The sequence below is a fragment of the Sminthopsis crassicaudata genome, chromosome 6, assembly GCF_048593235.1.
Source record: "Sminthopsis crassicaudata isolate SCR6 chromosome 6, ASM4859323v1, whole genome shotgun sequence".
NCBI classification, from domain to species: Eukaryota; Metazoa; Chordata; class Mammalia; order Dasyuromorphia; family Dasyuridae; genus Sminthopsis; species Sminthopsis crassicaudata.
This window is the reverse complement of record NC_133622.1, coordinates 232,184,352-232,198,261: the sequence shown is the minus strand read 5'-3', so window position 1 is coordinate 232,198,261 and position 13,910 is coordinate 232,184,352. Positions and strand designations below refer to the sequence as shown.

The following is a 13,910-nucleotide window of genomic DNA, read 5'->3' as shown; positions in this document are numbered from 1 at the left end:
CCCAGCTATGAAAAATCCTAGCCTACTCATCCATTGCCTATGGATGAGAGAGAGGATTGTGGGGACTGAGTGTGGATCACAGTATAGTATTTTCACTTTTTTTTGGTGTGTGTGTGTGTGTGTGTGTGTGTGTGTGTGTGTTTTTAACTTTTCTCATTTTTTTCCTTTTGAACTGATTTTTCTTGTGCAGCATGATAAAATGTGGAAATATATGTTTAAAAGAATTGTACATGTTTAATCTACATTGGGTTAAATATAGATTGCTGTTCTGAGAAGGGGAGAGAAGGAAGGAGAAAAATCTGGAACAAAAGGTTCTGCAAAACTGTCTTTGTATATATTTTCAAAAATAAAAAGCTATTATTATTGAAAAAAAAATAAACCGATAAATTAGATTTCAAACTCTAAAATAAAAGCAATTAAAATGACAAAAAAAAAAAAAAAAAAAAAAAAAAAAAAAGAACTGGGAGAAGCAATGGAAGAAGTAGGCAGAACCAGGAAAACATTGTAAATGATGATTAAAAAGAATTCTGTTTAATAATGACCAAGATTAACCAAGAAGAGATGAGAAATGGACTGCCTCCTCCCTTTACAGAGGTGAGGAACTATGGGTGAGGTTTGTGATACACACTATCTGACATGATATATTGACTTGGTTAAGCCAAAGTGCTTCCCCTCCCCAAATCTAAACCATAACAAAACAATATAACTTTGCCTCTCCTGGGAAAGAGAGAAGAAGGGAGGGATATACTTAAACCTCATATCAATAAGAGTAAAATACACCTCTTTGCCCATAGATAGGAGATCACTGTATACAAAACTGCATCTACATTATCAGACAGAGTTGATTTTGTTGAGCTGGGCTTTTTGGTTTTGCTTTGTTTTTTACCTCTTTTAATCTATGTTACATGAGATGGCTCATTATAAGAGATGAGGGAGGAATATATTTAGAAATGGGAAGTGTGATATGAAAATCAAAAGGCATCAATTTTTAAAAATTCTCTTCCTTCCAGAACTGGAAGTACTAATTTTTCTATAGAAAGTAAATGGTCTATTTCTCCTAACACTTTCTTTAGGCCTCTGTTTTGCCATATTGGAGTATATATCCAATCATACTTATTTACATATTGGATTTAGTTTACCTCCATCAAAGACAGTTATTGTATTGGTTTTTCTTTTTAATCTTACATGGCTATGGGAAGACTTTGCAGCTGTGTGTTTTATTGTATTCTATTGATTGTCAATAATGCTGCTTTCAGAAGACAGATTTTCTCTGTACTTACCCTATATGCATCTGATTCCATGCCCCAAACCCAGAGAACAGAGTGGGGGACAGGTGACGACTTGGAGGAATGGCTGAGATCACTCTGATTTTCATGAACATCTAAATTCACTGACATCATACTGGAAGTTGATGAATCCTCACCAAACTGGAAAATAAAATAAGAGGTTAAATCAAAACAGAAGAATAGTTACAGAAAGATAGGAACACTAAGGTATTGTTTGCAGAGCTGTGAATTGGTTCAAACCTTCTGGAAAACAATTTGGAATTATGTAAAGAAAGTAACTAAATGTCCACACCTTTTGACTCAGAGATGCTATTACAACAAATATGCCTCAAACAAAAGCTCTATATACACCAAAATAGCTATAGCCGAAACTTTTCAAAATAGCAGCAAAGGCCTGGAAATAAATTAAATACCAATTGATGCAGGAATGATTAAATAAGTTATAATAATGTAATAATGTATTAAATATAGCAATGGAATAAGATGCAATAAAACTGTTACTGTGCTATAAGAAATAATGCATATGAAAAATGTAGAAAAACGCAAGGGAATTTATATAAAATAAGCAGATGTACAATGAATTGAACTGAAAAAACAATATAGAAAACCTGTCCTTTTCCATGTAAAGGAAAAGGAAACAAAATAATTGAAATGGAATACCGTGAAACTGTAAAACCAAATTTTCACTCAAAGAGCAATGAGAAGGTTTTTCCTAGAGAATCCTGGTACATGATGGTTTCCAATGCACTGATTGATTTTATTGAGCTGTTTTTCTTTCTCTTTGTCACTTATATTAAGGGATGGCTCTCTGGCACGGTGAAATCACAAATAAAGATATCAGTGAAAATGTATTTTTAAAATCTTTATAGGTATATGTACTTCACAAAGGTGGAGAGATTTTCACAGGCCATGCCTTAAGTTTAAAAGTGATTATTAAAGTGGATGAACATGAAAACTGCGAGAAACCAAATTCAACAAATATAGTCTTTATATATATATATAGGAATGAACAGCGCATATTGCTTCCTTCAGGACATTCCTTAGGACTGATGCACAGAAAACAAGTATGGATAAATCCTAATTAGAGTCAATTTCCAATCAGCCTTGCTAAAGGGGTAAGAGAAAAACAGAATACAGCTGTCCTCTTCTATTTCCTTCCTATGACTAAGCTTATATCACATTCAGTTTCTGGCTAAATGGGAGACTTGGTCCATTATGGAAACCCGGCTGGATGATGGCTTGCTACATATGGCTGTTTTTAAAGTCTCTTTCCCATCTTGAAAGCCTAGAATTTATTCCCCATTTCACCTTTTGTTTTCATGCCTCCATGGAGCTGGAATCTCTAATATCAATATGAGTGTCTCTTCCAAAGGCAGACTGTAATTGAGCCACACTTTCTCAACTTGTGTGCCTCTTGTCCCTGTACTCCCAGAAATACTCAACATGAAGTCCACCTAAACGCAAAAGCTTCTTCCTTTTTTTTCCCCCCCCTGAGGCTGGGGTTAAGTGACTTGCCCGGGGTCACACAGCTAGGAAGTGCTAAGTGTCTGAGACCAGATTTGAACTCAGGTCCTCCTGAATTAAAGGCTGGTGCTCTATCCACTGCGCCACCTAGCTGCCCCCTCAAAGCTTCTTTCTAAAGTGTCATAAATGACTCTATGTGGATGCCAGCAGAGTCCCAGGGCTCTCCCTCTCTCTTACTTTAAGACAAACACACCTCAACTTCCGGTCTCAAATACTCAAATAATGCTGTCGCACCATGAGCCCTTTTCTGGCTCTCTAACATTAACGTTTTCTGGCCTATTCTGCACTGACAGCCTGTATTGGTCGGTATATATCAAAAGATACATGCTTTTATATATATATATATATATATATATATATATATATATATATCAACTTTAATTCTTCAGAGACTGTTATTACTCACAGCCATACACCCTCCCTGAGAAGACTACTCTTACAAAATAGGAGCCTTTATTCCATGGAGGAGCTGGGGATCATTAGAAGCAATCTAAAATGTCCTCAAGGCAACACAGCTTGCTCTCCTTCGCCTGTGTGATTAGATTCAGCTCATAGGTAGTACCAAGAACTGCTGCACGGTTTGCCCATCCAATTGCATATTATAGTCTAAACAACAGGCATTCTTCATCCACTTGGTTTTTCTGTGTGCACAGTTTAGCTAAAATCTTTTGAATGATCATGGATCTCATTTAAGTTGCCATGAAGGATTTCAGACTCTAATTCAGTCAGCAGAATTTTATTCACAAATAAGATATTGAGAGACCTCATTGTCTATAGAAAATCCTTGTTCCATTTATCCTCCATGCTGGTCATCCTCTGTGAATGTGGAAAACCCTTATGTTTTCCTTGGTTAATATTAATATCCAGAGGATCAAAGTTTTGACCTTTCAAGGAATTGTTCTTTCAAAGAATACTGTATGATTCCAACACTTGCATGGGAGATATGATACTGGAGAAAAGCCTGAGACATTCTTTAGATCTTCTGAATGACGTGCTTTTTTTTTTTTAACAGTCCACAGCATCTGGGATTGTTCACTCTGAGTAAAAGTTATGATTTCCTATGGAATAACTTAGCTATACTCTTCTCAAACTTTCATAAGCATACATTCCATATATGTAGAGATGGATTATTATGTATCTTTGCTCTATCTCCCTCATCTTTTCCCATAATAGTAAGACCCAAGATAGTTTCCAAACCTTTGAATTCTCTTTTCATTCATACAGTTTGAAAAACAATTCCTTGACCTACTCACAATTACATGGCTTCCAGCACAGAACCCCTGTGCATATGTGGTCTAGTCCAATTGCTCCTTTCGATTTTTTTTTTCCCTAAGTGCAATTTCCATTTGCTTATGTAACACACTCTGTGATGGTAGGTGTCTAAATATGGCAAATGCACTGCCAATAAAAGAAAAAAGAATCCAGTACAGAAATTTTGGCAGATCTTTTCCATTTTCCTTGTTTCTTTTCGTTCCAGTCTTAAAAGTGTCCTTAGGAAGATTTCCTAATTGTCTCTCACCAACCTTTCTGAAAATTTGATTTTTCCTCCACTACTTTTCACTGTCTTTGGGCTGATGATCCTCACTGATCTTCTCCCATCTACCCCAGGATTCCACATGTACAATATGAACTACGTGTTCTAAGTCAGCATTGCTTTTTGTCATTATCTCTCTATTATGATGACTAATTTATATCAATTAAACTTCCTTAAGAAATGGTGATAATCTTGGCCAATACCAATTTATCCATTGCCCATATTTTTGCTTCAATAACTTGTTTAAATAAGTCAGATAACAGGGTTGCCTCAGTGCTCTATATCTTCTTATATATGTTTAGCAGCCACTGAGTCTAATCTCTAATGTCAATGGCCTGACAGCACAAAGATCCCAAATTCAGAAATGACATTCAATGCTTTCTTGTCTATTAAAATAAATCCAATTTAATTTTTTATGCTTGCCATGTCTAGCTTCTCTTCACTTACTTTATGGAGAAAACATTTATCATATATACTTGGCACTTTGGCATATATTTTACAAGCCCTTGACAATGACAATTTTCATTCTTGACTCACATTAAAAAAAGTATACATATATATTTTCTTCTCTACCTTGCTCTAGAACCACTTTAACATTGAAGACATTGAGTTTTAATGTACATGTTGATTTAATTTGCAGTCTAATTGAATTCTTCATGAAATTTTCTGAATTCCTTGTGTCTCTAACAGATGTCAGACCATAAGCTACCCTGATTTTCATAGTGACCTGATTAAAAGGCTCACTGCTACCATTTCAACACAAAATAATTGAATGCCACTGGAAATTAGTTCTGCCGCTGGACACACGACAAAATGAACTCGTCCAACTTTTTTATTTGCCTTTCTAAAGAGAACTTCTAATCAGTTGTAATTTCCTTTTGTCTGCAGTATGACTCAACCAGATTCTGTTTCTTCAATTAATTCAGTGGTAAATTACAAGAGGCAGAGAATATTACACTTTTCTATACATTTTTAGGGGCAAAGACAATGTCTTGCATACAGTAGATGTTGGATGAATTTTGACTGATGTTAGTAATGTTTTTTTGGCTTCTGGGGCTGCAGCAACAGGCTGATGAATTCAGAAAATAGATCTGATGGAAACTAATTCCCTTTCCAAGTTTGTAATTGATAATTTGCCAGATTAAGAGGAGAAGATGGGGGCTTTACTTAAAAAAAAAAAAAAAAAACCTGCAACAAACTCCCACTTAGTGCTCATAACAAAGGAGACAAAGATGAAATGAAAAATGAAGTTGATCATGAAAAAGTATTTCTGTATTGAATTTGCAGGCTGCAAAGTGGTAACATGGGTCATGGAGGTCCAATAATATATGGCGTTAGAAATCATAGCAAATAATCAAAATCTGTTGAAGGGTTTACTAAAGTAGCTCTAAACTTCAGAGATGAACACATTCCAATTGAGCTATAAGGAAAGCATGAAAGGGAAGGTGCTCTCAAATTCAGGAAGCTCAGAAGTAGTGAAGAGACTGAGAAGGAACACACCTGAACATAGTCTACATTTTCAAAGATATCTCCACGGTGGTAGCGGACAGGTTGGTCCCACTGGCAATGTAAGCTATGCTGCTGGTTGCCCAGACGACATATCTGATGATTCCCTGGGAGGGGAAAGTAAGGCCACAAATGAAAAAAATATGTCAACAACAGAGAAAATGTTCTTAGTTGGAGGAAGTGAACTGTTCTGGGCTTAGTTTCCTCATTTGAAAAATAGGAGATTTGCTCCAGATAATTCCTGACAGCCCTAAAACCTCATGATTCCGTGACAATAAGAGACTGGATATTTCATTGCCTGGCAGTTTCTTTATATACATACATATGTTCTTACAAAGCAAAATGAGCACTCTCAAATACCTAGATTCAAACCATGGGCATATATTTAATTATATTTAAGTATGAATTATAATAACGATTAACATCTATATGACACTTTAAGTTTTTGCAAAGCACTGTCTCATGTGACCTTCACTATAATCCTATACATCAGATACAATTACTGTCCTCTTTTTGCAGCTGAGGAAAGTGAGTCTGAGAAGACATTAAAGGGTCACACAATAAGTAAAAATCTCAAGTAGAATTTGAATTCAGGTTCCCAACCAGCTACTTTGGATTGAGCATAAAATGCCCTGGAGTCCTTTTCCTTTTGGCCAACTGTCTATAATCCAGGATTTCAAAGAAAAAAAAAAGAATTATTGGCAATATTGTATGGATGAATACACATCTGCAGTAACCAATATGGTTTGCAATTCAAGGTACTTCTGAAGGGAAAGGAAAATGAAGGCAGGTTTAGGAGTTTTCCTCACAATCCAATCAAGCTCTACATTTTCTATTTTGTGCTTTCTAGGTGACAGATACTGTGCGTGGCCTGGAGGGTACAGAGTGAAAAATGAAACAGAAGCTGCTCTTATGGAGCATACAGTCTATTGAGGGAGACCACATATGCATTTATAAGGCTATAAACATAGACACAAAATAGATATAAGGTAAATCTTTTTTTTTTGGGGGGGGAAGGGGAGGAGTCCAGAGTTTGTGGAACAGCACTAGGAATTGGGGAGAATCAAGAAGTGGGAGATACCATTTGAGGGAGGAGACTCTGAAAGAAACCATGGATGCAAAGTAGCAGGGATGAAAAGGAAATGTAGACTAGGCTTTGGGGAAAATCTATTTAAAAAACAGAAACAGACAATGGGGAGCAACATGTAAGAAACAGAAACTTTCCAGAGAATGTCTAATAGAGCTGGAAGGGTGGTTAGCGCTAGCCTGTAAACAGAAGAGTTAACAATTTGCTTCTGGGGGAAACAGATAGTAGAGTGATTCTGCCTGATGGGTGCTTCTGGATAATCATTTGGACTGTAAGGAGGACAGACTGGAGTAGGGAGAACTTTGAGACAAGGAAACCAATAGGAATTCTCAATTATTCTGAGGTACTAAGGAAGCAGATTTGGGACTGTAGGTTTCACTAGCACCTCCAAGAATGGAGACCCTTGGATAAACTTAGGCTGGAGAAGTCTCCTCTGGCCTGGAGGGGCAAGACCAGAGAACAGACCCAGGTGGTCTTGGGTCAATAATACTCCAGTTTTGTTGGAGAAGTACTCCTCTGACTTTGCTCTATGGCCATAGGGCATCTCCTCCAAGGGAACCAAGAGTCATAACATCAGATTCCAATAGACAAAGTTTTTTTATCTTAACACAAATCAATAAAAGGAAGATGGAAGTTTCCTAATACTCTCATTGGGAGGCATCTGGTAGCAATTCTATAGGAGATTGTTCCTAAGTCAAATCTAGTTTGAGCGATTATATCTAATCAAAGCTTACCTAACTGGGCTTCTTTTGCTATCTGAGTCTCATGGATGATATTCCTTAAGATTTGCTCTTCCTGAATCAGCTTGTGCTTCTCCAAGATTTCTTGCTGCCTCAGGTAGTGGTCATGTTGCTTCTGGTACTCTTTGAGCTCATTCAAGGTACGCTGGAGAGATCTTGAAAAGTTTTTACATTAGGAAAAAGTTATAGAGCTTTATAAAGTAGTTTTCTGCCCAATGCTTCTCTCAATTCTCCTCCAATTAAATGTGAATTGTTCCCAGTTCTCAAAAACATTCATTGACTTTTTTAAATTGTGATTTTAAACTGTAACTTTTTTGTTGAAATTATGATAATGGATAACTAAAAGCCCATTTACTCTTTGCACAGAATGGATGCAGGCTGAAGACACATACAATGTCTAATATATGGGATTTGCTGTGTTTCTGAGACATTCTAAATAATACATAATAATGCAGACCTGTAAATCATGTCTCTAGGCCAAATGTACATAAATTCTCTTTGAGAGACTATGTCATTGTTAGTTTTCTGCCTAAGCTTCTGCTGTCTTGATTTACGTGTTACAAGAGTGCATTTTGTGAAAAGGCTCACTCTTGTGAAAGAGAAGGGAAGTTCTGACCAGGAATGGGATCAGGAAAATGGGATGAGCTACTTGCTCATCCAGTTGAATTTCTCCATCTTTTCTCTAATCTACTTTCTACAGAGGTCTCCCCAGGATTTAATGGAAATCAAATTCTTCAATCATATTCTTCACTATTCCTAATAACAAATATGACTGAGAAGCATCATGGTCAGTCTACACTCGATCCACAGTTCACCTACAGGCCCTGTGTTGCTCTTTAGTGCTCATACATAGGCCAGAAGAAGTATAATTTCACAAATCTGGACATAAAAAACATAAAATTCTACTATAATACCATTTGTTAAAATAGAAGTTTAGATATATTATAGGTCAAGCGATATCTCCCCAAACAATTTTATATAAGAGAAACGACAATTACAACTGGAGTCTTTGGGGAAAGGAAATAGAGGAAAGAACAAGGAAAAAAAACACAACTCATTTCCAAATGACATCAATACACATTAGTCTTATTACCCTTGTATATTCCTGATTTAGCATTTCTGTTGTTCCAAGTTACCTATGCTGAGCCTCTAATTTCTGCTCAAGTTTCTGCTGACATAGGACAGCATGTTTCCGCTTTATAGCTTGTTCAAACCCAGGTTTGGCCTGCAAAGCATGGTCGTAACAGAGCACAGAGTGATTGTATTCCCCAAGCATCTAAAAAGCAAGACAAACACACACACACACACACACAGAGGAAAAAACAAACAAGAAAACAAACCAGAAAACTTAGATTAGACATGGCCCAATTTATCCAAAGTTCAAATGATTAATAAAAATGTCTATACTTTAATTTGTGAAGATCACTGTACTGATGAGTAACTAGTCAATTCAACTTGAAGTTATGATGGTTCACTAGTGGGTCAGCTGGAAGGTACTATTCTAAGAGATATGAACTTTAAGCTTAACAATTTTGGGGGGGGTTGGGCAAGAGGGAGGTAAAAGAGAATTTAATCCACTTAATTAAAATAACCATTATAATATATTAATATGTTAAGCATTTGAAAAGAACAACCTTTTTTTCCCTCTCCACAGTGTGGAGAGTGTGTGTGTGTGAGTGTGTGTGTGTGTATATGAGTGAGTGTCAAAGGTGGAGGGACAGCAGTGTGAAAAAGAATTAGAGAGAGAGATGACATAGTGCTAGAAAAAAAGGAAATGACTGCCTTTCTTGTTTTTCATGAATTAAAAAGTTGTATTTACTGCATAGATATTTCCCAAAGTGTAATAGCTGGTAAAGAAGTCACTCTCGTCCAGAGCTGCATGCACCACGATAGCAGCATCCGCAGAAAAGTGGGCCCTATGTAAAACATTTGCCAGGTTCACCAAAGCAACATCTTTATTGTGCCTGAAAGAGAAGAAACAGATGGCATGAGGGTAAGGTAGACCTCATTTTAATGACAGACATGGAAAACAAACCAACCAACCAATCAGACCAGTGAAAACCCCATTTTCTCGAGACAGAATCTCTTTAAGAATTCAAATTATAAACCAGCCAGAGACATCAGCAAAGATTAATGCTAATGATGACATTGGCTCAAACTGATTCTGGTATTTTATAATTCAAACTGTTCCATCACTTGCCCCGACCAGCCCTGTGAAGTACACAATACAGATGTCATTGGCATCCCCCACTCCAGTCTCATACATTGCTGGGTTTCAGAGAAGCTCAGTGATATGGTCTGATAGCCAGCCAAGGACAGAATCAGGACTTAAGCCTCCACAATGTTCCTAGACGTGTCTTGTTAAAGCTCAGAAATGTCATTCAACAGCATTTAGATTGGCAGTATACAGTGAAACAGACCAGGTCTGGATTATTGCGTTGGTTGGGTTATTTCCAACTAATAGTAGAGTTTTTAATAGGAAAACTCTAGTGTGTTTCAGTAGGGGGGGAAATTCTTCCTCTCTCTGAAATGAAAATAACTCTACTTTTTAAAAGAGAGCAGATTTGGATATACATATGATACTGTAATTTTTTTCCTGATAATTATTGCAAAAACTCAAGCCAGATTTTGAACTTCTGCTATCAGTGATGTAAAAGAAGAGGCTTCCTCCTGACACTATGTTTATTTCCCAGACTAAAGCAGGAACCCAGAGAATAAACTTGTTCTAAGGGGGATCATTTTTATAATTACATAAACAGGTTAATAAAGGGAGGGTTATGATCTTTTACACGATTTCTGAGTTCCAAACTTTAGCAACACCTCCAATGGCTTTAGTTTCCTAGGTTAGAAGCTCCTCAAAGCAGGGACAAGAGCTCATTCACCTCTGCATCTCTCCTAGAACCTGGTACTTTGCATTTAGCAAGGATTTACGTTTACTGAATGGAATGGTACAAAATTCAGAATCACCCACCATGAGGTGTAGTCACATTCTATGGTTAAAAAAAAAAATGTGCTATGGATTACCTGCTTGAGGAGAAATTAAACTTGATAGCCTGATCATGATTCCCCCAGGATGGCTGCCAGGACCCCTGGATGGACAAAGCTTAGTCTAAGGAGACAGATTCTGCACTGTGCACATCTTTCCTTTGGAAATCAAAAGGGGATGTTTGCTTATCATTTTGAACTCTCCATCGTGTGTTTCTGCTCAATCAAATGCTATGGAGGGATCCTTCCTTGTGATTTCTAATATATTGTTTCTTTACTAGTCTTAGGGAAGTGGAAGGGATGCAAATTACCTGGAAGAAAAGTGGAGCGCTCGCATAGCACATTCCACTACCTGATAGGGCACGTTCTTTATTCGCCAGTAGAAAGAGGCCAGATTATAAAGTACCCAGGAAGAAGAGTTCTAGAATGCAAATAATTGACACAAAAAGTAAGGCATATGACAAGAGACAGTTTTCAGTTTACAACAGCCTTAATCAATGACCTCTACATAAAGGGGCTTATGAAGTCCCATGCAAGGCGATCTAGCCAAGGCAGACAACAGGAAGCCTAATTAAACACTGTGTGCCATAAAAATAGAGTAGACAACATATATAGACGAGTTCTGCCAAGAAACACTCCTGATTGCTAGAAGGGTGGGTGATTGTTATGGAATCACACAAGTGAAATTTGTGAGTTATATTGAACTTGAAGTAAGATACGTATCAGGGTTTCACCAAAATATGGTGTGCAATCTATGCCCGACTATATAGAAATGCATTGTTCATTGGGATGGAAGCTTCTCGAGGGCAAAACTATCTCCTATTTGTCTTTTGTAACACCAGTGATTAGCAAAGTCCTTAACACAGATTTAGGGGTTTAAGAAATATATATAGATTTTAATTTTCAGTTATAGAAGAAATTTCATCAGAGGTATGTTTAGAGTCTAATTCAAACCTCATGGCTCTCTTAGAATATATCTTTGAAGCTTAGTGAGAGATGCAGTATTTTAGCAGAACTAAGCTGGTTCACAAAAACTCATCAAAAGCCAGCTGGCTTTTCCGATTTTAGAACACCAACCATTTGAGATTCATAGCATTGAACGACGGAAGTCTAATGGATTTATTGTCTTAATAAATCTATACACAGAGACACACAGTATTCCTTCTGCAGTCCTATGTAACAAAGGGATATGCGTAGTTAGATAAAGAATAAAGATTTTTTTTGTCAAGATAAATTACGTTTATATAGCTGTTGTTTATATAATTTTGTCCCTAGCCTCTTTATCAATGGCCTTAAGGAGTTTTCCTCCAAATCAATAAAACTGTGAGTTCATAGAACACATTTGATTTTTATCTAGTTGTTACCCTACAAAATAGGAGAAAAATAATATAAATAAATATAAAGTAATAGAAGCTTAATAATGTAAAGTCCCATATTCATGTTCAAAATGCTCAGATCTCTCTCTGAATTACTGTATTGGTCCAGACAGGCAAAAAACATAATTGTGAGACTAAAAAGGTAATTAAAAAAAAAAAAATTCTAAAAATGTGTTATTTTGCTGACAGATTTTCCAACATTTTCTTTCAAAATGTGTTAATGTTATAATGACAAACCTGATAAGAATGGGTATCACTTGTTTAAAGAAATGTAACCAGTTTCATTTTATATTAAAAGTTTTTCAGACATTTGACAACTGATATGCTTTGGATCCAGACTAACTCTTTCAGTCTTGGGGTTATGTGCTTATGCTACTTTGCAAGGCTAATCTAAATAGTCCACTCAGCTATACACATGCAATCATCTGAGAAATATTTTCAATTCTGGGCCAATTTCCCCTTATTACCCACCACATTCCTGGGCTCCTGCCAAACCTGGTGTGTTTTCATGGAATGCAAATGAATTTTAACATTAGCTAAAGAAAAACAGAATTATGAAGTTAAATTCTGTCACAAAAGCAATCACATAATACATTTGAAAGTCAAATAAATTTCTTTTTGCCCTTCTATATTAGTGAATTTTATCAAATATCCATGCTTTCCTGAATGCTACATATAAATAATTAAGACCTGTCTTACTTTTCTCTTTTGCAGTAATTCTCACACACAAAAACCAGGAGGAATTTGTATTTATGGAGTTTGTTCTATTTCAGGATATTCTTGTTCCTACATCCTATGTGCAGGAATATGAAAAATTGAATTTCTGAAATGAAAATTCTTTTGTCTTTCTAACTGAAGATAAAAATCTAATCTATAAGTCATATTACTAACTGCAATAAAATTTTGCTTTATGGGTATCAATTTAAGAAATTCAAACAAACCTTTCTTCACCTTCCAATGTCATCTGTGTTAAACAAAATCTGCACTATCAAAACTTTCTACCCCTGGTCTTTATTATCATATGCTCAATGTCTATACAAGTAACATTAACAATTATCCTATTTATACAAATGGAAGTGAAATAACTATTTTCCAGAAGACCAATACCAATTCCAGAAGAGCAAATGTTGAAAGGTAATTGGACAAAAGGGTTTGTCATCTGGGGTCTGCAATAATCCCGTGGGAACTCGTACCTTCATTAGCCCTTCGTGGATGCGGTGACCTATGTCTTCTATACTCCTTCCTAATCGTCTGGATAAGTAAGTAAAGATTGGATCCTCTTTAGGCAATAGAGGTGCAGAAAGATTAACTCTTTCTTGTACACCCTGTAAGAAAGGAAGGGAAAGGATTACAACACACCTAGAAAAAGCAGAAAGCAATTTAAAAGCTATGACTTGTTAAAAACTCTAATATATGTGGTAGAAGTAATTTAAAAAACAGGAAAGTTATATAAAATTGTTTTGGAAGCAGAAAAAATGAAATCTGAAATATGATCCTTTTAATACAAGGAATGGGCCTTATAGCACTGGACAGAAAAGCTTATCATTTTCTACTTACTCGTAAATGCTGAAAAGCATGGATGCTATACGGAAGCTCTAGAATTTTTGTACAATCTGGTTTTTTAAGATCTGGAGGAACAGGAGATTCTGTATCTATATAGTCTTCAGGGCTAGAATAAAAAAAGCATATGTCAGGCAATCTGAGAAGCGCTTATCAAACACACACAAAAGGAGCTTTGTTAGCTGACCTTTATCCTTAGTTAAGTTACAACCTTACAACATTTCAACCTCTAATCAGTACGTTTACATTCACATCTTTTTAACAACACAGCTGTTCTTAGGATCACAGACTGAGAGTTTAAAATAAAGATGA

General features: G+C 36.2%; 1 protein-coding gene across 2 annotated transcripts in view; it reads right to left on the bottom strand.

Moving 5' to 3' along the window:
- Positions 1-13,910, bottom strand: part of TTC17 (tetratricopeptide repeat domain 17) — a 105,275-nt gene that overhangs the window by 62,686 nt on the left and 28,679 nt on the right. For both annotated transcript variants that reach the window (XM_074276630.1, XM_074276628.1), the window contains exons 4-11: positions 13,596-13,707; positions 13,232-13,363; positions 10,974-11,083; positions 9,497-9,641; positions 8,814-8,953; positions 7,672-7,832; positions 5,845-5,957; positions 1,281-1,427 (exon numbers count right to left, since the gene is read on the bottom strand). In XM_074276630.1, the coding sequence (XP_074132731.1) occupies positions 1,281-1,427; positions 5,845-5,957; positions 7,672-7,832; positions 8,814-8,953; positions 9,497-9,641; positions 10,974-11,083; positions 13,232-13,363; positions 13,596-13,707 (1,060 nt within the window). The remainder of the gene's footprint in view (positions 1-1,280; positions 1,428-5,844; positions 5,958-7,671; positions 7,833-8,813; positions 8,954-9,496; positions 9,642-10,973; positions 11,084-13,231; positions 13,364-13,595; positions 13,708-13,910) is intronic.